Source organism: Eschrichtius robustus, chromosome 5, assembly GCF_028021215.1.
Source record: "Eschrichtius robustus isolate mEscRob2 chromosome 5, mEscRob2.pri, whole genome shotgun sequence".
NCBI lineage: Eukaryota > Metazoa > Chordata > Mammalia > Artiodactyla > Eschrichtiidae > Eschrichtius > Eschrichtius robustus.
In genome coordinates, this window is record NC_090828.1 from 70,812,964 (window position 1) to 70,833,493 (window position 20,530).

A 20,530-nucleotide genomic window follows, 5' to 3' on the forward strand; every position below is an offset into this window, starting at 1 on the left:
AAGAACATGAGTCTGTGTCAGATGGTTCAAGGAAGGACAGATAGAAAAATTCAGAATGTCAGTTAAAATGTATCAGGCTACTAGAAATAAGAAACCATTAAGCAGGTGAAGGTTGTTAGACAATGGGTGGAAGGTATGTATTAGGAAAACTAGTACTAGATCTTCTTTTTCCCATCCCATTCTTCCATAACAGATGTCAAGCAAGTTTTCTTGGAAGAGGCATATGAGGGCATACCCTGTGAAAAGCAACCCTATAGAAACGTAGAAACTGCATAAATAAATAAGCAAGCAGAGAGCCCCATGAAAGAAAAGCTGGAGGAAGGAAGGGAAAGTGAAGGAGTTGCAGAATCTGTGATTCTGAATCACCCAAAGGGCTAATTATGATGTTTAAATAGCTAAGAGAATAAAGATTAGTCTATAACAAGGCCATTACATTTGGTTAAGGGCACACTGGTAAATGTAAGAAAGATTTTAATGTCTGTGCAAATGAGGAAGCTGAATGGAAAAGGATCAAAGAAAGCATTGAAAGATGGGTCCTAAGTACAAAAGACGGCAGGGAATAAATGGAGTGCCTCACATAGCTAAGAATGTTAGGGGTAAAAAAGAGAACAGAAATACCAATAAAAGAAAAATACTGTCCTTTCACAAAAAAAAATCCAAGATAAGAGAATAAAGTGAATATTGAGAGAAGTGATTAGAAATATATAGGAGAAAAAAGCTCAAAATAAAAAACCAATGTGGGAGAAGTTAAATAAAAAGACATATTGTATCTGATATTTGTCCCGAAAACTTTACAACTGCTTTTGGGGAAAGCATAAAAATTCTGATCTGAAAGAAACTGATGAATCAGGCATAGATTTTATAAAGACTCAGGTTCAGGGTGGTAGCATGAGAAGGAAGAGTAGGTTTAAAAAAAAAGTTGTTGGCAAGAGAGTTGACAAGGGCAAAATGAGTGTCAGAGAGACAGCAGAGCTGGGGGGAGGAAAGAACAAATTTGTTGAGGAGGAATCAGTATGTCTCTTTGACTTTCTTCACAGGAACAAAGCAGAATGTGAGCATAAATTAAGAGAGTGAATCCCAAAGGTGAGTGAGCTCTAAGGATTATTTAGAACACAGTCATTAAAAAAAATAGCACGCGCATGTGCGCGTGTGTGTGTGTAGCAAATTAAGACAGAGGTAGGAATAAAAGATTTCATTTGAACATAATACACAGCATTCAGTGGTAGGTAAACTGTGAAAGGATAAGTCCTCATTACAGCTTCTGTTTTTTTAGGAAGGTGCCGAGTAGTAAACATTGTTATTATTTGGTAAAATTATATCCAAAATTATACAATTCAAACTAAAAAGCAAATTAGGTTATAAAAGTACTAACCACCTTGGAAACATTTTTTATTAGAAATAATGGTTTGGCCTCTTGTAAATTCCCAACTGAGCGAGCCATTCAAAATAACAAATCTATATGATAACTGAGATGTTCTCATAAAATATCATTGTTGATTGCAGATGGCCTAAACTGCATCTATATAACATGTATGTGTATTTCATTCATTGAAGTTCAAGGATGTTAAACTTAAATATGTATGTGATAGTTTCATACCGTAAATAGAAAGATTAAACTATTGAGAAAGTTATAATTACACAGAATAGCCTATAATTTGACTATATTACAAAGGGGGAGAGATGATTTCGCTAATTCATGTTTTAGATACAAAGAAAATAGCTTCCAATGCAGAGTGAGAAAAACACATCCCAGAGCCTAAAAAGAATAACCTTTTGTTGATAGAAGACGGCAAATGTTTGAATGCTCACAAGTATGCTTATCACTATTCAAAAAGGATATTTAAAACACACACACACACACAATTCAAACACACATAGCTGAAACGGTAGTGCCTTCTATCCACTTTCAAAGGAGGCCTTACTTGTGCCCACAAATGGCAGCCCAGTAGGCAGTGACATCAGACCTAGAAATGATGTGGCCTGTATAGTATGCAGTGAAGTGCAGTGCTCTACTTGTTTGCAATAGTTTTATTTTTCGACTAGTTTTTATCACACTTGGCATGAACAAGGGAACATGTGCTTTGCTAAATTTGAACTTTTAAGATGAGACTGAATTAACTGAGAACCAAAAAATTGCTTCTGAATTATCCTAAGATTGAAAAATGCCTTCCCCTTCATACTAGGAATGACAAAATAAAAGAGAAATACACCTTAAAAGTTGAAAATTGAGCTAGGAATATCCTTTCAACCAGAAAGTTCAATTAACTTGCCATTTCTTGAAACTTAGTGTATATGTATATACATATATAATGCATATATATGACATATATATACTAAGTAAGTATAGCTCTTGTCCCAAAACTTAAAGTTAACCTTATATTCTTTTTTTTCTACTAGTATTGAAACAAAATAACTATATTAGCCAAAATAACCAGAGGCATATCCCTAGAGATGCTCTCCCTTCATAAATTCCATCTTCCTCCTCATAAAAGGTTGGCCAAGATACATAAGTATAAATGCTTTGTATATAAAATGAGTGCCTTGTCATGCAGATATTTTTAGAGTTGAAATCCAAAATAATTTTAATATAAAATTCAAGTTATAAATCACAGGATATGTTTATAAGGAATCTAGTGATAAGTAATAGGTCAAACAACCTGAAAGAATCAGCTTGTGGTACAAGTTTCATTGCATTAATAATGTCACAGTTAGTATGTTTATTAAATTAAATATTACCAGCAAGGGTCTTCTAAATGCTATGTTCCTAATACTAGACCACATATTTATTTCAGAGTTAGCATAGGAAGACGGGGATCTATCACTAGAGGGTCTATTAAGCCATGTTTTTTTTTTTTTCCATTGCTTTAATGGAACTATTCAAATCAAATTTTTCACACTATGCCTTGAACACCACTGCAAACCATACTGTGGGTGTAAAATACATGCAAGGCTGATATAATCAGCTCAGATGAGACCAGTGACTTGTACACCATCAAGTTTACTTTATTGTGAAAGCAGTGGGGTTTTCTTTCAAGTGAGTATATTTTTAAATACGTTGCAACCTAACTTACAAGCTGAAGACCAGAACCAGGAAGACATACAAATCTCAAAGCAACTGAATTAAATCAAGTATAATGCAATGCCTAAAATCCTCTGTCTTCCTACTGCCTACCTTGTCTCTGTCTTCCTTGAGAGACTCATCTTGTTCTGGCAAAAGAAAAACTGACTGTCCAAAACTAAATCTTGCACTCAAATTGTAAATTCAACAAATCATAGAGATTCAACTTGCTTAAAAAGTCTCAGCTACTTTTTCAAAGATTGATTCTACTGACATTAGGATGGACATTTACTCTTTAAAATATTAAAATTAACCAAGCAATTGCCCACATACCAGAGTAAATTAAATATTTTTAAAACTGAATGCTTATCACTGGTCTTTAAAGTTGCTGACTTCTTCAAAGTAAGTTTGCCTAAAAATGAGAATAATTGTTACTGTTTCCTATGGAGGAATCTAGATTGGTTTGTTTTCATACAGGATCATAAGCTCTGCGATTTTTCCTATCTCCATGGCTAAAACGCATACATGATAAAATAACTCATATACGCATAGAAAAGGTGCTGCACCAGAGGACAGGCAGAACATTTTATAAAAATCACTTATGTACACAAATACGTTGCCCAAATACTGCTACAGTGCATTTTAAATTCCCCGAGAATGTAAACAGCCTCTCCCCAACAAGGCTTTTGTTCCTAGCCTGCACCCTAAACAGAAAGTACAACATCCTTGAAAGCTCACTCCTAAAAAGATAAATACTTAGCATCACAAAAAAAAAGGTGGGTCACAGTGAGTTTTAGCAGCAGGATTTATAAGAAAATGTAACTGCAGGAGGTAAGATGGTTCATAAAGTTCTCCGTAGACCCTAAATTACAACATTTTAAGAGCTGGGGGGATGTTAAGTCAGTCCTAAAGAGACAGAAACGACCTGATTTTTTAAACAAACCCAGTAAATTTCTGCTAGGCCTACAAAGGCTTTCACGCCCTAAATCCTAGTGGGTTGCCCGGCTTGGGAGCGCCGCACCCAAGGCCAGAGTCAAGGCCGCGAGCCACGCTGGACCGGACTCTTGAAGGGACAGGAGAACCGCCTGGACTCCAGGTCTGGACCTACGCTGGGCACCCTGTCTAGACACGCGGCCTGGATCCCTGCCTGCGTTCCTCGCCTGGACTCCCGGCCTGGATCCACGGCGGGGACAGCCAGGACGCAGCCGCCCCCCACCGCCACCCAACGGCGAAGCCAGAGAGCCTGGGCCCAGGCTCAGCGGCACAGACCAGGCCTTCGGAGCCGCCCCACTGCCGGCCGAACTCGTGCGGATGCCCGTCCCCGCCGGCCTGGGCTCCCGGACGCCCTCGACCGCAGCGCGCTCTGTGCCCGCCCGCCGGCCACCCTGACCCGCGGCACCGGCTCGAAGGTGAAGAACGCAGGGCGCAGCGTCTCTGCACTCGAGCGGCGCCTGCCCGCCGCGCTCGGCCCCAAGCGACTGGTGGGCAAGGAGGTAAGATGGCGAGGCATGCGAGTGGCGGGAAGGCTGGAGCCAGAATAGAATGCTAGCCGCACGCTCGCCTTTTTTTCTTTCTTTCTCTTTTTGAAAAGACACTTTGGAAAACTGGGGAAATCTGCAGTTTACGGGAAGGATTCGTCATCCTTCTCCGTCCCTCCCCTGACTCCTACCCTCACGGAGATAAAAAGGCAACTCGAAATCTAACCCGGGACGCGAACTCTGGTTCCCGCAGGCCCTCCCAAAACAAACTCTGATTTCCTTGGAATAGCAGCAGCTTCTCCGACACATTGACAGTGTCACTTCACTAGACACCCAAGACTCCTTGGAAGCCAGGAGAAACGATCATGCTTGCAAAGGACAGGAAAGCACACTGCCTCCGAGAGCAGCGCGGAGCTGCAAATTTACCTCACGCTGACTCAGTCCACACAGCAGATGGTGCAGAGCTGCAAGGGAAACGACCTCCCCAATTTTTTTAAGTACTTCCTAATAGCAGCTAAGTGCGTCTTTCAGTACCGGGCACTACGTTCCTGTGAAATCTATCCTCGGCTTCTAAGAGCTTCGTTTCCGCACATGACACCGACTCCTTTGCTTGCGGTGACTCTGGCCCGAGGGCGGCAGGCCTGGCCAGGCGCCGCGCTCCGACCGCCAGGCTCACTCCCGGGAGCCCAGCGCGGCCCCCGCTACCCTCGCCCTCGGCCTGGGCGCCCCCGGGGCCTCCCGGCTGCACGTGCGCTTCCTGCTCGGCGGCACCGAGGTCGCAACAGCGCAGGGCCAGTGGGTGATTGCAGGAATACACTGCTCCACTTCACTCGCCACGCAGGCCCCCTGTTTTGTGCTTTTTGTCCTCTTGTTTAGTTCTTAGGTGTGGGAACGGAGAAACACAAAGGAAAATCAGTCTTCGCTTTTCTGTGTGGCAGACAAAACTCCGCGGAACGCCGTCTAGTGGCGAAATCGCCCAGGGAAGGCAAATCGGTCTTGTTCCCCCCACCAATTTTCATTTTAATTGGAACTTTGAAGCCTCTTTGCATCTGTCAAATTGCAAAGGGGATACACGACCATCTCTGGGTGGTGGTAAATTTCGTCCCATAAACTGAGACTGGCCCAGACTAAGCAAGAAGGTTGAACCATTCTCCACCTCTTTCTTGGATCTCGTTTCTCTGGACACAAAAGTACAAAAATCGCTTCTCCAGGAGGTAAAGGCAGAGCTCTGCGGACACCTTGACTAAGACGCAGCGACCCCCCAGCTGGAATATCCACATTTCTGCATCTTTTTCTCAAGGGATGGGGATCTGGCTTGGGCAGGACTGGCACAGGAGTTCCGTTGTAGAAAAGACGGAGTGGTGCCCCCCAGATACCTCCTAAAGCAAGTTTTAAGCTCAGTGGTTAAATACTGACCTTTCACGAGTTTGCTCTATGAGTCCTTCCCCCACCTCTAACCCCTCCCAATCCCCCCAAAACAATCCACTCAAGAAATGTAGGCCATCCTGTGTATTCATTTACGGATTCACCACTCAACTCCAAGGCCTCGTATTTAAAGACCGGAATTTTCGACATCTGCCTAGAGCTGCGGTCAACAGCCTATTTTGACAAGCATTTAAATCACACCCTTCTCTTGCCCAAAGCCTCCCTCCTGACTTTGTGAAATTTAAAGAAATTCTAAATTTCGTATTAAAGACCCTCCTTTTCCTGCTCACGTTATTTCCTACTTAAAGATACAAGGAAGTGTCTACATTTTCCTGAAAAAAAAAAAAGAGTGCAACAAAGTGAAACGACTCACAGGGAACTAAGTAGTTGTAAATAAGAGGAAAAAAAGTAATTACTGGTGGTGCTATAAAACAAATTTAAGAGGAAAACGGGAGGTAGTTCCCACTAAACAGACTGCCCCATATTGGAGTAGGGACAGGCTATTATTCTTCCTTAACCCTTAAAAATAATCATCTATAAATAAATTATTTTCAAACTGTAAACTGCTTTCAAACACCATAGCATTTTACCAGATTTATTTTACTTGTTATACACAGACGATACAAACGAGCAAAAAACAAAACGTTTCTCAATGGAGTGTGTACTTGTATAAATTATTCAGTTCACAGACAAAACGAAACAAATATAAAAATCACAACATTAGATTTACAGAAGAGCCAAAATATACACACGTTTAGACCCTGAATTCCTATCAGGAAAAAAAATCCCCCCAATGGACTGGAATCTAGATTGAATATTGTGTATGATGCATATTTCACATTAATTTTAAAATACAAAAAAAAAGTATAGGTTTGCTACACAACATTAGAAATCCTACTAATCTATTTTCAGGGGGATTAGTGCTCCTTATCAAATATAACAAGACTTAGTGGGAGGGGGAAAAACAGTTTTACTTGCATTAATGCTAGTGTTTTCCCAAGGAAGTCAAATTGCAGCTGTTTCTAGGTGGCGGGGAAATCATTTTCAAAACTAAAATGCAGTAAAATATACAACTCACACAATTCATCTTCACTAGACTACACTATAGTTACCAACAATTCAGTCATCTATATCATTAGTAGAATATTCATTACAAAGATTTACAGCATATAAAGGTGGAGGGGGGAACTGAAAAGATACTCAGAAACTGTTTGTCAGCATATGTGGCACCTGCACAGACCAGTAATGGATTTGGCACTTGGGGAAAAACAAATAAGGCAAAATAATATTGCTGATGTCGAGCTATTCTATTTAGAAGGAAGGGGTAAAACACATATAACTCCAGTTAGCTTTGCTTTGCAGGCATCATGCCACTTAATCGACTTGCCTATGAAAAGACACCTATCCTTTACAGGTGTTTGGTCAGATTCTCCTTAGCTATTTGTGTGCAGTAGGGCACAGGGTAATTATTTCATGCAATGGATTGAGGAGAAGTGAGAAACCCATCATTATCTAGTTTTTCAAGTTTCAAGTTTTCAGAGCCTCTTAGAATATTGTTAATTATCCCACCAGAAAAAATGTTAAAGGGGAGGGGGAGTGGAGGAAAAGGCAAAGAAAGGAAAAGAAATGAACGAGAAGGTTAAGCATGAACTGGTTTTGTGCCTTGACGATGAGAATAAAAACTAGCCATTCGTTACAGTAAATTAACACTATATACAGTCATTTCACAGGCTTTGTTCCACTAAAATTATTAACATCCCTACCATCCATCCATCCATCCACTCGGGGATAAGAAAGGACGCGCTGGGGGGTCCAGGTTCTAGAGTCAACATCCTACGGTTAATGGGGAGGCCGAGACTTGGCGGGTCGGAATAGCTGCTGCCTGACAGGACTGCCCAGGTCTCCTAAAGGTGAAGAGTTTCATTACCAGAAAGGGAAGGAGAGGGTGAGAAAAAGACGAGGGGGAGGGGAATTGTTGGGAGGATAACTTCACAGAAGGTTCGTAAGTAGGAAAACCAAAAGGTTTACAGCCAAGTTGAAGGTCGGTGCGCTAACTGCGGAAACTGCTGTGCAAAAAAGAAAAAAAAGGTTAAAATTACACTCGGAGACCTGTACTAATCCGCTGCAGACGGTGTTCGAGGGTCAAACAAACTGAGGGGGCGCGCGAGTGGGGCGTGGGCAGGAGGCGCAGGGGGAGAGGCGCGAGGGGCTGGCGGGGGCCCGGCCGCGGCGGGGCGCGGGGCCGAGGCGGGCAGGGGCGGCCTAGCTGTGCGAGTAGAAGCCGTAGTAGCCGCCTATGTCCTTGGCGCAGTTCTTCTCGCAGTCCCGCTGGGCCAGCACCTCGCTCTTGAGCGGGGACGAGCTCTCGGACACGGGCGTGTCAGCGGGCGAGATCCGCCTCCGTTTGGCCTGCTCGTAAATCCCCGAGTCGCTCGAGTCGATGGACTTGATGGAGGAGGGCGTCTCGATCCAGCTGGAGTCGGACAGGTCCTTGGGCTTGGCGTCCTCGGCGCCGGGCGGCAGCGGCGAGCGCTCGGCGGCCAAGCCCTCGGCCTCCTCGCCCAGGTAGGGGTTGGCGCCGGCCATACGCGCGGCGGCCGCGGCGCTGTTGGGCCAGCAGGGCAGCACCGAGCCCGACTTGGCGCCGCAGTACTGCGGGGGGCTGCGCGCGCCCCAGCCCGACGGGTCGGCGTAGTAGCCGAGCGGGCGGCCAGTGCAGCCGGCCGCCTGCAGCGGCAGCGCCTTCACGCCCGCCGCCGCATACGAGAGCAACGTGGCCGCGTTGCCCGCGAAGTCCGTGGCCGTGTCGTAGGCCGAGGCGGCGAAGTCCAGCCGGTTGTTGGCCGGCGTCACAAACCAGCGCTGCGGCGACGGCGCGCCCGGGTCCTCGGCCTGCTGCGGCGACAGCAGCCCGTTGGTGTGCGGCACGCTGCGGTCCGTGCCCGGCCCGGGGCCCGCGCCCGCGCCCGGGTGGAAGCGGGCCTTGGCGTAGTTGCTCACGAACTGGTCCTGCAGGAAAGAGCCGGCCATGGCGTAGCGGGCCCCGGGCACGATCTGCGAGCGCGGGGAGTCGTTGGGCGAGGGGGTCAGGCGGTCCATGTCGCAGCCAGTGTAGATCCTGCGAGGGAGGGAGAGAGAGAGAACCGAAGGGTGGCGCCAGGTCCCTTCGGGGGGCAAAAGGGAAGGCCACCCCTGGTCGCCCACCCGCACCATCTCCACGTGTAACCTGCCGTCCAGGATGGAGACAGACAAAAGGTCACAGACCTGCATCCTCTCCAAAATAAATCGTGAAATTACAAAGGAATCAATCTGTCTATTCAGGGACCTAAAAATGATACAGGTGAAGAGGAAGGCTTCCCTCTTCTCTTGCGCTCTCTCGCCAGGTGCACAGGGGGCCTGAGAGAGGAGCACAGCAGGGGATTCTCATCCCAGTTCTCCACTCTGTGTGTACACATTGAGGCAGATTTACCCAGGAACCAAGGTGTTATTTGCCCAGTGGGCCTTTCTTCTTCGGTGAGAGTTTCTGAGCGAAATTTCTAAACAAGTCACCCACTTCCACCCTTTTAAGACCACTTTCTTCCATTTGACACACACGCGGGCCCCCCAGGTACTGATAAGCATCGGACTGGTCTTCGCCAGTCTGCTGAGACCCGGAGGGTTACTGCTGGAAGCCTCCGCACGACTTACTGTCTTGTTTTCCCCGTGTGAGCTTTCAACCCCCCGCCCCCCACCCCTAATACAAACAAGAATTACTACTTGGAAACAAAGTCATCAATCAGTAAAATTCTTTTGCAAAGAAAAAGCATTCTTTACTCTGACCTTCTTTCCCCAGCTTTTGATCTGTTACTGGTTAAAAACAACAGCAACAACAACTTGGGGGGCAAACTCTTAAACCGCAGTTATCAACCTCCGCCAAGCAATCTCCCACTAATAATAGCCCATCCTTATACAACTTGATTATGTGTACCAGGCACCCTTGTCTAGGACTGTACAGACAGTAATTTATTTAACCATCACAACAATTTTCCAAGTTAGGTACCATTATTATCCCACTTTACAGGTGAAGAAACTTTGGGAAAGGGAAGTTAAATAACTTGCCCAATCACATACAGTAATTGTGTTACTAAGAATTACCTTAAGTAAAATAGTCAAAGATTAGCTGTAGGCCCTGGGCCTAGAAAATCCCATTCGAATTGGGAAGGAACCAGAGATTGGATCAAGATTGGTCGAAGTATTTTCTCATACACATACACACATGCCTCCCTTTTTATTTAGCTCACACATAAATGTTTTAATCTTTAATCAACAGACTGTTTTGAAAGAGAGCCTCAGCCTTGTCAGACCTCAATCCTTTGGGGAGGAGATTCCCTGGTGAGTGGCCAAGCAAACGCCCTGGCCCCCCTGAACTCTTTATTGCTCTCCCTGTTTCTCCAAAAGTGAGCCAGGCCCAAATAACCAACATTAACAGTGGAAAGGGAGTGTCATAAACCATTCTACTCTTCTCTAACCCATAAATGTCTAAGATATCCACTTGTATAGTTAAAGAAGCTTTTTATGAGAAATATATAGTGATTTAAGAACCAAATGGAAGTGGTTTTTTCCAACAGAAGTCAGCCAGAAGAGGGGCAGGTGAGGGTTATGCTGTGCCTGCTCAGGTGCAGTTTGCTTACTGCACAAAATTTCCCTCCTGAAATCTAATTCCAGCCTCAAATAAGAACAAGTAGAGGGAGGCAGGAAGGGAACATAACCAGCAAGGTGCAAATATCGTCTCTGTTTACCACCACAATATTTTAAAAAGAAAAAAAAAACAATCTGCAAAAGATACAGTTTGTATGCCCATGCAGGTCCCAACCCACTTGGGATTACTGAATTGATTTGTGCACAATAAATGCTTTGGAACAGATGTTCACAGCAGAATTAAAAGCTCAAAATCTACAAGACCCCCTAGTACAGAGACCAATATCTCTGGTCTCATGGGCCACACACTTTCCACTGTGCTGAGCCCACCTTTTTTAGATTGTGAGGAAGGACCAGAGTAGCCAAGTTTTTTTTCTGGGGAATCACACTGATGAGGCTTGCTTCCTTTGGACCACTTCTGAGGGATGCACATGACAGTTACAGGCAGTACCATCAATGGCTGTCTTTTCAATTTGTTATAAAAATATCAGGAGGGAAGTTTGGTATCTACCTGGAGGTAGCCATTTGTCTCCTCCACAAATTTAATCTATTCCTAGTCAAAGACAGCTTCAACTTTGTAGTTCTATCCCAAGCACTTAATGCAAGCCATGAAATCAAAATTTATGTATCCTTCCCTTCTATGGTCAGAAAAAAGTGAAGGGATCACCACAATCCAGATTTAGATTTTGCTGTATAACTCTATCTGAACTCCTAGGCACTATACCTGGGCTCTGAGCAAGAACGCTAAAACAAGCCCAGGAAGTATTCAGTTTACACCTACTGTTGCCCCCAGAGGACAGCATTTTGATAGAAAAGAAATGGAGATAGGTAAGGGAGTCCTGGAGAAAAGGGAACCAACACATTTAATTAAAACGCACCTAGATACAAACGATAAGAGGAAATATTTTTCTTTCGAAGCATAAATAATACACAGCAACAGAACCTGGGTCCTTCCCAAAGCCTGAAGTGACTGCAGTATCGGCTGTGCTCGTGAACTTGTATGTAGTGGGTGCACATTTTTATTCAGTCCATAGTAAACTTGCACAGGAAAAGCTATTACACAAAACTTGGAAATGGGTAAATAAAAGTCACATATGCCAAGGAGACTGTAACAACTGCCAGAGCCACATGCACTTTCAGGCAGACTCGGGCGGTTTCAGACACAGACAATCTGAGCTGAGCATCTGCAGTGCCACATACAACTCGCGCACCCGGGAACCAGGGCGGCTTCCCCAGCCAGCCAGTCCCCGAGCCCCGCCAACAACTTTGTAATTCACGCAAAAGCTAAAAATAGGCGGAGGAAACCTTTCACCAAAACCGCAGAAGTACTAAGCCAGGTCACCAGAGAGAAGGGGAGCCGACAAAAAGGAAAGGAAAACCTCGAAAACAACCCTGTCTTCACACTTTCTAGCTTCCAAAAGCCTTGTACAAAGCAATCCACCTTTGACCTAAAGCCCAATTCCACAAATTTGAGAAGGTGCAAAACTACTTACGTGTCATAATTATCCCGAAATCCTTTTGCAAAGGGGTTGTGATCTATTTTCAGTTGTGTAATCTGCAAAAGAGAAAAAAAGATTAATACGATTTTACATTCTATACAGAGGATTGGGTGTTTAAGGATATGTCATCTGCCGCTTTTTACAGGGGCTTATGGCCCACAATTTCATTAAATAGCAAAGTTTCCCTAACTGAAAAATTTGAGGGAATGGGTGGAAAGGAAAAAAAAGAAAGTATGATGAAAGTTATGAGGAACATGTTTAAATTAATGGTGACTAAAACTAAAGAATTGCTTTCAATTAGCTCTCCCATGTGTTCTAAATTGGTTCAAATGCTCATTTTCTAAAATGCTTGTTACATAATGCACTTACTCAGGCAAAAATCTTTAAGGGGCACTTGAATTCATCACTAAAAAATGTTGCGTATCTTAAATGTTTCATCATATTTTTTAAAGTTGGTCGCTTTTGATACACAACTTGAAGAACCCACAAGTTGCATCTTAAAATCAGTTTTGATTTAAAATAAATGCATATTTTTAACTTCTAATATTTTCATTTAAGTTTTTAAAAAACACCATCACTTCTAGTAGTCAAATCAACAGTAGTAAAATAAGTTTCTGCAAACTTGCAAATGCTTAAGTTCAAAGTGCTAGAAAACTCACTTCGTAGCCCCCAGTAATTTATTGTAGTTTTTAAGTATATGAATGTGGGTTTCTTTGGATCACCCAGAAAGTGATGTTTGAAAACTAAATAAAAATTCCCAAGAGGCCCTAGAAATTCTGGTCACCTTAAAGGTGGCCCGGGTGACCCGCGACGGAGACGATTAGGAAGCGTTTTCCCACAGGCTAGGTATTTAGGGAAGGTGCCCAGCAGGCCCCTAGCCCTACGCCTAAAAGGCTCAGCAGAGCCAGCTGCGGCAGACGTTAGTGCCAGAGCGGGGGATGGCCGGGGGTAGCGGCGCGGGCCTGGAGAAGCCGGTGCCGACCGCCGCGCGCCCAGCCCCCAGGCCTCCTTACATCGGTGTTCTGGTAGGCGGTGACGGCGATGAACTGAGTCTCGGGAAAAGTGAATGTCTGCACGCGGCCGGGCTGGCTGGTGTCCTCCGTGCCGTCCTCGTTCACTTCCACCACATGCAGGCGGGGCTGGTACTTGTGCAAGGACTGCAAAACCACCATCTGTCCGGCGGAGAGAAAGGGGAGCGACGAGCGGCGCGTTAAGGCGGCCGGCGTGCGCGGGGCTCTGCGCCGCGGGCCGCGCGGAGGCTGCAAGGAGCCCGTCGCCCCTACTAACTGACAGCGGGTCTCGCCCGGCTGGTGACTGGCTGGCTGGGGCACACCAGCCCTCGCTGCCCCGGAGCACGGATCGCCCGAGCACGGGAGGAAAACCAAACCCGACTGCCCGATCCTCAGGGCCCTTCTCCCAGTCCTCCTTTAAGGAGAAACAAAGATTTTCACAACCTGCAGATCCTGCGCGTTTCCTTCTCAAAATCAACCAAGTATTTGTACTTGGGAAGGTTGGGAACTCGGGAATTGGGCGTGAGGGGGGGGGGGGGGGGGACAAGAACAACTTTGTAGATTGTTTAATATAATTTTGGAGGATGGAAATAGAATTTTTTAGAAGTCTTTTTTAATGAAGCAAAGAAACGTGTCCAGTTTCTCATGTTGATTTAAAGTGATGAACTGGATCTTAGGGAGGGACGCGTATGTAAAAGTGAGAGTGTGTGTACGTGTGTGTGTGTGTGAGAGCGAAAGAGAGAGAGAGAGAGAGAGAAATGAGCGCTTGAGCCACTGACCTGCCCATTGTTGTTTGAAGCTCCTTTGTTGTTTGTAAGTTTTAATTTTCCAAAAGAGATTTCTTGACGCATCCAGTGAGCCCCCGTGTTGGGGGAATCCGGATGCATATAGACCCGATTTCCTAGAGAAAGAAACAAGTTGTTTACATGTGCCCCGGGCACTGCCCAGTCCCAACTCCTCACCACGTAGGACACACACACACATACACATACGCACACCCCTTATTCCACTGTGAGGCCCATTAGCCGGGGCTTTTTTAGGCCGCGCTTTCTTCCTATTAACTGGGATGATTAAAATAGCTTTTGCATAATCCTCCCCCTTCTCGCGGCTCAGTCTGTCCCCCTATCCCCCTCGTTTCCTTTTAGAAGTCATTGGCCGATCGTTTTAAAAGTCGCTCGAGCCAGTCCACAAAGGCTTTAATTAATCATTCTCACCTAAATAAGTGTCAGGAAAACGTGTTAATTGGAAGGACTTGCCTTGCACATTGGTGTCCGCTTTGCCGCAAGGAACCCATTTGCCTCCTTGAAACCTCCAGTGATTGGGATCCGCCAAAATCACATCCACAAAAATATTGTAATGAGCCGTGGGATCGAGACCAGAAATGTTAAAACTTAAAAAAGGAAACATGCGCCTATTTAAATTAGGAAGGGGGGAGAAAACAAGGGGGAAAAACATAAATGTTAAAGATTAAATGCAAGAAGCGAGGCGCCAGATAGCAAAGCAAAACTTGTTCTCTCAGCGTCAATGAGCGAATGTTTGCTGGGTTGGAAAAGGGGTGGTGGCGGAGGAAAAGAAGTGGGGCTGAAGTCGGGGAGTCGGCAGGTGAGCTGGAGTGGGGAGTCGGCAGGTAGCACTGCCCAGCTGGAAAGCGAGATTGGCGACCCGAATCTCCACCTGTCGGTGCATCGGGCGTTGATGCGTCCCTCCCATCTCCCGGCCGCCGGCCAGGGCTCTCCCCCTCTCTCTCTCTCGCTCTCCTTTCTCCGGCCACTGCCTGGCTCTCCGACCACCTTTCTAGAGCGGGACCCCCCTCCCCGACATCACCGCGGTGGCTAGACCTTCCACTTTCCGTTTTCCCAACACCAGCCAACTCTAGGACGCGCCAGAGCGCCTTCCACTCCGCTCCCGACCCCAAATCTTCGCTGCCGCGGCGGTCACAAGCCGGGTGCACTTGCCCCCGGACCGCGCCTGGAGCAGCGGCAGCCAAGAACGTAGCCATTACCTGCCCTGTTTGGTGATGATCATCTCCGTTTGGTGCCGGTGAAATTTCAGCCAAAGGGGCCTGTTGCACAGGTACACCTGCGCTTTGCCGGGCACCAGCCCGGGCTGTGTGGAGGAGAACTGGTAGAACGGGGCTCCTTGGTAGGAGTGGCCGTACTGCTGTGGGTAGGGGTAGCCGGCGGTGGGGTAGCCCTGCGGCGAGGAGTTGGACAGGAGGCTGTTGTAGGCTCCGTTGGTGATGACCGGGTGGTGGGCCATGTAGCGGCTGGGGCTGCCGATGGAGAAGGCGGGGTGCGCGGGTCCGTGCTGGCCGGCGTACGGGAACATGGCACTGGGAGCAGTGGCCGCGGACTGTGGCTGGCTGGACTGAGAGAGGAGGTAGCGATCTGCAGCAGAGCCATCGAAACTGTGACGAAGCTCAGAGACCCCGTCCAAGACAGGAGAGAGTTTACTTCTCTGGACGTCCCCTGGTGAGTCCTTGGAGTCAGGAAAATTGTCTGTATCTGACTGATTCGTCATCCCCCTGGTAATTTTTTTCAAAGGTGAACTTCTCTCCAGGTTGTCAGTGGTCGAGATAATGGGATGATCGTGCAAGACGAGCTCAGATCCGCCTGAATGTGGGTAGCTGCTGCTCACATTGAGAAATTTCTTGGAGAGCATGATAGAAGGAGAAAGGCAGTGCTCCAGCTGCATAGCTCTGGAACCTGAACACTCGCCCTCCCGTCCCTGGTTTTTAAAGTCCTATTTATCATAAACTAGAAATCCACAGACCCCCTCACTAGACAGAAAGCACTTCAACCAGCAAATGCTTCTCAAAGGTTTGATTTACTTTTTTTTTCCCTGGGAGAAGAGATTGGCCAATTGACACTATGCAGCAATCAGAAAAGGCTCACTTTTGATCTTGCTGCTTGTGCAGCCGATGAAACGGCTCCTGCCATTGGTTAACTGCTGACAGTAATTTAATTAGATAGACATTAATTAGGATAATCACCTGGCTCCTGGTCGCTGCGATCATGGCAAACTGAAGGGGATGATTTTATTGTTGGCTTGGGGGTGGGGTGGGGAACGTGTGTTAGTTTTACGTGAGCGCTGTTGTGTCACCTTTAAGCTTTGTGACCACTGCTTTAGGAAGATTCAAAGATGTGCAATTTACTAAACATTTTCCTACCTTCTCCCCCCACCTCCCTCCTTTGGAGCTGAGGGGCGGAGGAGGGAATTCAACGATGCTAGGAGACTTTTCGGATCTGAATGAGCCAAATATTCAGTTGAATGTAACGATTTCAAGTGCAAAGTATACAAAGCGCGAGCCGGTGGCCTCTTCTCGCCCTGTAAAAGTTCCAGAGTCTGTCTTTTCCAGTTAATACAGAAGCACAAGACACCTGACCCAGTCCTCTGTGAGCAGGTCCTGTGTGTCCTCCACGAACACCCCCACCAACGCACACCTTTTAAACTACATACATAAATAAATAAATCACTGCTGCTGAGAGCCACCTCCATGAAAGAGAGCGGGAAGGGGGAGTAGTGGGGGAGAAAAGCAAGCAACTCAGCCACCCATCCACCCACCTCGGGAAGGTTCGGTTTCTTGGTTGAGCACAGAAACAGTGACAATCAATGATCTCCTTTTTAAGTTTTGAAATAATCATAAGCTGTCGGGCTGAAGTGCCTTAATGTAGTTGCTGTGATGTTTACGAGGTCTTTCCTAAATATTTTATCAGCGAGCTTGGTTGCAGATTATCTGAAGAGCATCTAACTGGGGGCAGGCGCCATGCATCCCTCGCATCCCACTGCACTTCCTTCTCTCTGAGGTACGGCCTTGGCGACAGGTTCAAAAGCCTCGCCAGGAAAAGAGAGGGCCGGGTCCTCACGCAAATGGGTTCCCTAGAAGCGCTGATCTGGGGAGACAGAGTGGAAGTGGTGTCAACGCAATGATCGTTACGGAAGACTCGTGTGTGTGTGTGTGTGCGTGTGTGTGTGTGTGTGTGTTTAATGTTTATATAATCTGGAGGGGAGAAAAAGAATCCATGCCAGTAATTTTAAAATGAGAAAGAATCTAAAGAGGAATAGAGAAAAGAACCAGTTTAAAAGGATGTTGGCACAAATCAATAGCACGAGGCCCAAAGCGGCGCCGAGGTGTAGGAAGATATCTCCCGGTACTGGGTCTACAGAGGAGCCCAGCCCTCCGCCCGAACCAGATGGCCAAGAGGCTTCACCGCTCTAAGCTGCTGCCCGTGGCCGGCACCCGCCAACCTGCCCTCCTGTGGCTTTCCCGGGACGCCGAGCCGCGCGGGAACCAGGAGGAGGAGCGCAGCGCCGGAGCTCAGCTCGGCCCCGCGAGCTGGCTGACTGGCGGGCCGGCTCCACGCGGGGCACTGCAGGGGCCGGCGGCGGGAGAAGCCACCCCCGCGCCCGGCGCTCGGCCCCAGGCCAGCCGCCCCGCTCTGGCTCCATTGTCTAAGGTCCCCGTAGGCTCCCCGGCACCCTGGCGGTCCCGAGAGGGAGCCGCCCGCAGACCCCGGGAGCGCGGGGCGAGCGGCCGCTGGCGCGGACCCCGGGGGCACACACTCTTTCCCTGACGGAGGCTCGGCCTGGGCGCCTCCGCCCGGTGGAGCTCGTACCTTCCTCCGAGAGAGTGCATCTGCCTTCCTCGGGCCCCGCCGCTCCCTCAGGGAGAGCGGCGCCGGGGACATTGGGTGGGTCTGGCGCTTCGCAGAGAGGGGCTAACCCGACTCGACCTGCGCCTAGGCGGGCGCATTTTGAGAGCGCCGCCTCTGGGGGCCGAGCGGCCAGCGCTGAGCCCGTGCTGCGCCCCCGCGGCGGGCGGGCGCCTTGGCCGCAGAGGGCACCAGCCGTGTTAAGGCCCGGCGAGGGCGGCCCAGGGCCGGAAGGGTTGGTGACCAGATGTCCCGGACTGGGAAAAACAAATACAGCCAGACCCCATTTTCCTTTCGAAAGCAAATCTCAGCTCGTGGCCAGGAAGCTTCACTAACAAGCAGGGCCTTAACTGTTGAGGCGTTGGGGTGTGGGGGGAGGGGACAGTAGCTATGACATTATTGGACGCTTGGTTTTCTTTGCCTTTTACCTTTCACCGCCATTTCTCCCGAGAGCCTTTGGCCTGGTTTTGGCTACTCTTGCTTTCCCCTTTCTTCCATCATTCACTTCTTTGTCCCCGAATGCCTTTCTCTCCACCGCCTCCGAAGTTACCCACCTCACCCCCTCCTCGGTGGGACAGAGCCTTCAGTGCGTCGCAGAAAGGAGAGACTCTACCTGGGCTCTTATTCGGGTTTTGTTATTCCCGGTACCCTGAACTGGCTTTTTAAAAAATGAAGAATGCTAAAAATGACATGTTAAAGTAGAGGAAAGGGAGAGTGCCTCCTCCTCAGAGTTTCTAAGGAATTGGATTAGGAGATAAATGTGCACTCTCACTTAGATTACCAGTACTGAATTCAGGGATTCCTCATATACAGGCTACGTCTTTAACATATATGCTCAAGAAGGAAAACAGGCTTTTCTCAGAATCAGCACATCAGCTCTTGAATCATACTTCTGTAGAGCTGGTCTTCTCAAACTTTAAAAGTGCTTATGCACCACACCAGGATTCTTGATTCGGATTCAGCAGGTCTGTATTTCTAATGAGCTCCCAGAAGACTCAGGTGCTCCTGGTCCAGGCAGATGGCACTGAATAGTGAGGCTGGAGCTTTTGATGCCCCCATACTAGTCTAAGTGGAAAGCAGGAACATCTCTGTATTTAGAGGCAAGAGTTTTGGTTCTAGTGCTGCTTTAGTGCTGCAGAGACCAGTAAAGATGCTCACACACACACACACACACACACACAACCCCTGAAGTGGCTTACTGAGCTTGTGATTAAATAAGTTGTTTCAGTGCCTGCCTGGGCCTGGGTTATCAGGCTGCTGCTAAAATAGCTGTGCATTCCAAGAGAAAGGTGTTCACTGAGCCTTCTTAAGGCATCCTCATTTTGATTGACTCCACATCTACAAAACTGTAGGTTTTTGCTAGGAGGGATTCTGGTAAGATTTTGAAATTGGGAACGTCTCCAACATGAACCAAGTGGGAGAACATGGTATGTGACTGTGGGAAGTCCCGGAAGATGAGGTGATCAAATAAGAAGAGCAAAAGGCAGGCCTTGTGTAAGCCTTCTCAGTCACTTTACTCACTCAGGAGCTATTTTTCAGGGGACTAAAGTGAAAGAAAAAAAAAAAAAGTAGTTTCCAATGGAATGTTGAGAATAACCCTTGTATTATTGAGGCCTTCTTCTGCGGGCATATTGTACAAAAAAAATCTTGACTAAGCTTTTCACAGTATCTGTGAAAGAAGTCACAGAACCTGATTTATGTAAAGGGGAAAATCATGTATTAAAAAAAAACCAAAACACTTGCACACAAGTTTAAATCAGGCAAAAGGAAAATTTCTACGAACTTCAACTCATATTTTAATTGTAAATGGTTAGCTGTTGTAATCCCAACAATTAAATTAATACATATTACAAGTCCTACATAAAATATACCATCACTATATTTAAAAGAAGAAACCACAGGACAATCAAGAAATGCTCAGAATACCTTATTCCACCGAAAAAAGAGACTGTGAAACATAGTGGGAATTTAAGCCACTTCCACTTTTAGTTTCTGGTAGCTTTTCATTAGGCAACCAAGAACAGCCTAGAATTATTCAAATAGGAGAGTAATTTGGTTCACCACATTATTCCTACTACCTCTATCAGAGACTAAATCTCAATTCTAAATCCCCAAGTAAATTCCCTCTTTAATGAAGCCTTAGAAACATTCTTACCATATTTTCACAAAGGGAGAGACAGAATTAAATCTTTGTCTCCATGTGTTTTGCACATTCTCTGGTGTACCCAGTATGGTGCTGTACCATGAGTGAGTACTTATGTACATCAGGTTAGAAAGAGGCTGAGGGACGAGGTCATCTATGAAAACTGCCATTAGTCAAATTTTTGTCTTTATCAGAAAACTGGGTACTTCTAAGTTAATTTAAGAAAGATGAGAGAAAACAATAACAAAATTATTGCTTATGTGCTCATGATATTAAATTCACATTATGGCTACGTTTCTCGTTTTGCTTTGAGGACACTGCACACCTTCTATGGCTGTCTCAGCTGAAAGTCTAGTGAAGTTTTGCAACAGGCAATTCCCAGACAATCGCAACACTGTTGGTGGAATGTACTCTTTAAAAAAAAAAAAAAATCATCAAAGTCTAAATTTAAATTGCCTCCCTTTTCTCCTTATATGTACCCCTCTGAAATACTGAAAGTATAATCTGTTAACAAGATATTGAGTATTCAATATTAACTTGTGACAAATACTTTTAATAAAATATGTCAACATTTTTCTGGGTTACTCA

The 20,530-nt window shown here is 46.6% G+C and overlaps 1 protein-coding gene across 1 annotated transcript; it reads right to left on the reverse strand.

Moving 5' to 3' along the window:
• Positions 1–8,223: 8,223 nt before the first annotated feature.
• On the reverse strand, positions 8,224–15,841 carry TBR1 (T-box brain transcription factor 1). Its single transcript, XM_068543965.1, has 6 exons — positions 15,150–15,841; positions 14,404–14,558; positions 13,927–14,048; positions 13,151–13,309; positions 12,132–12,193; positions 8,224–9,079 (listed from the first exon to the last, which is right to left on the reverse strand). The coding sequence occupies exons 1-6, from the start codon at positions 15,839–15,841 to the stop codon at positions 8,224–8,226; spliced, it is 2,046 nt and encodes a 681-aa protein (XP_068400066.1).
• Between the last annotated feature and the right edge of the window lie 4,689 nt (positions 15,842–20,530).

What these genes read in the sequence shown, in the direction of transcription:
- TBR1 (XM_068543965.1), bottom strand. Translation starts at nt 15,841, where the DNA reads ATGCAGCTGGAGCACTGCCTTTCTCCTTCTATCATGCTCTCCAAGAAA. An exon ending in CTTCAAACAACAATGGGCAG is followed by an intron (nt 13,310 to 13,926) that starts GTCAGTGGCTCA and finishes TCCGCCGGACAG; the next exon opens with ATGGTGGTTTTGCAGTCCTT. An exon ending in CCGCCTACCAGAACACCGAT is followed by an intron (nt 12,194 to 13,150) that starts GTAAGGAGGCCT and finishes TCTCTTTTGCAG; the next exon opens with ATTACACAACTGAAAATAGA.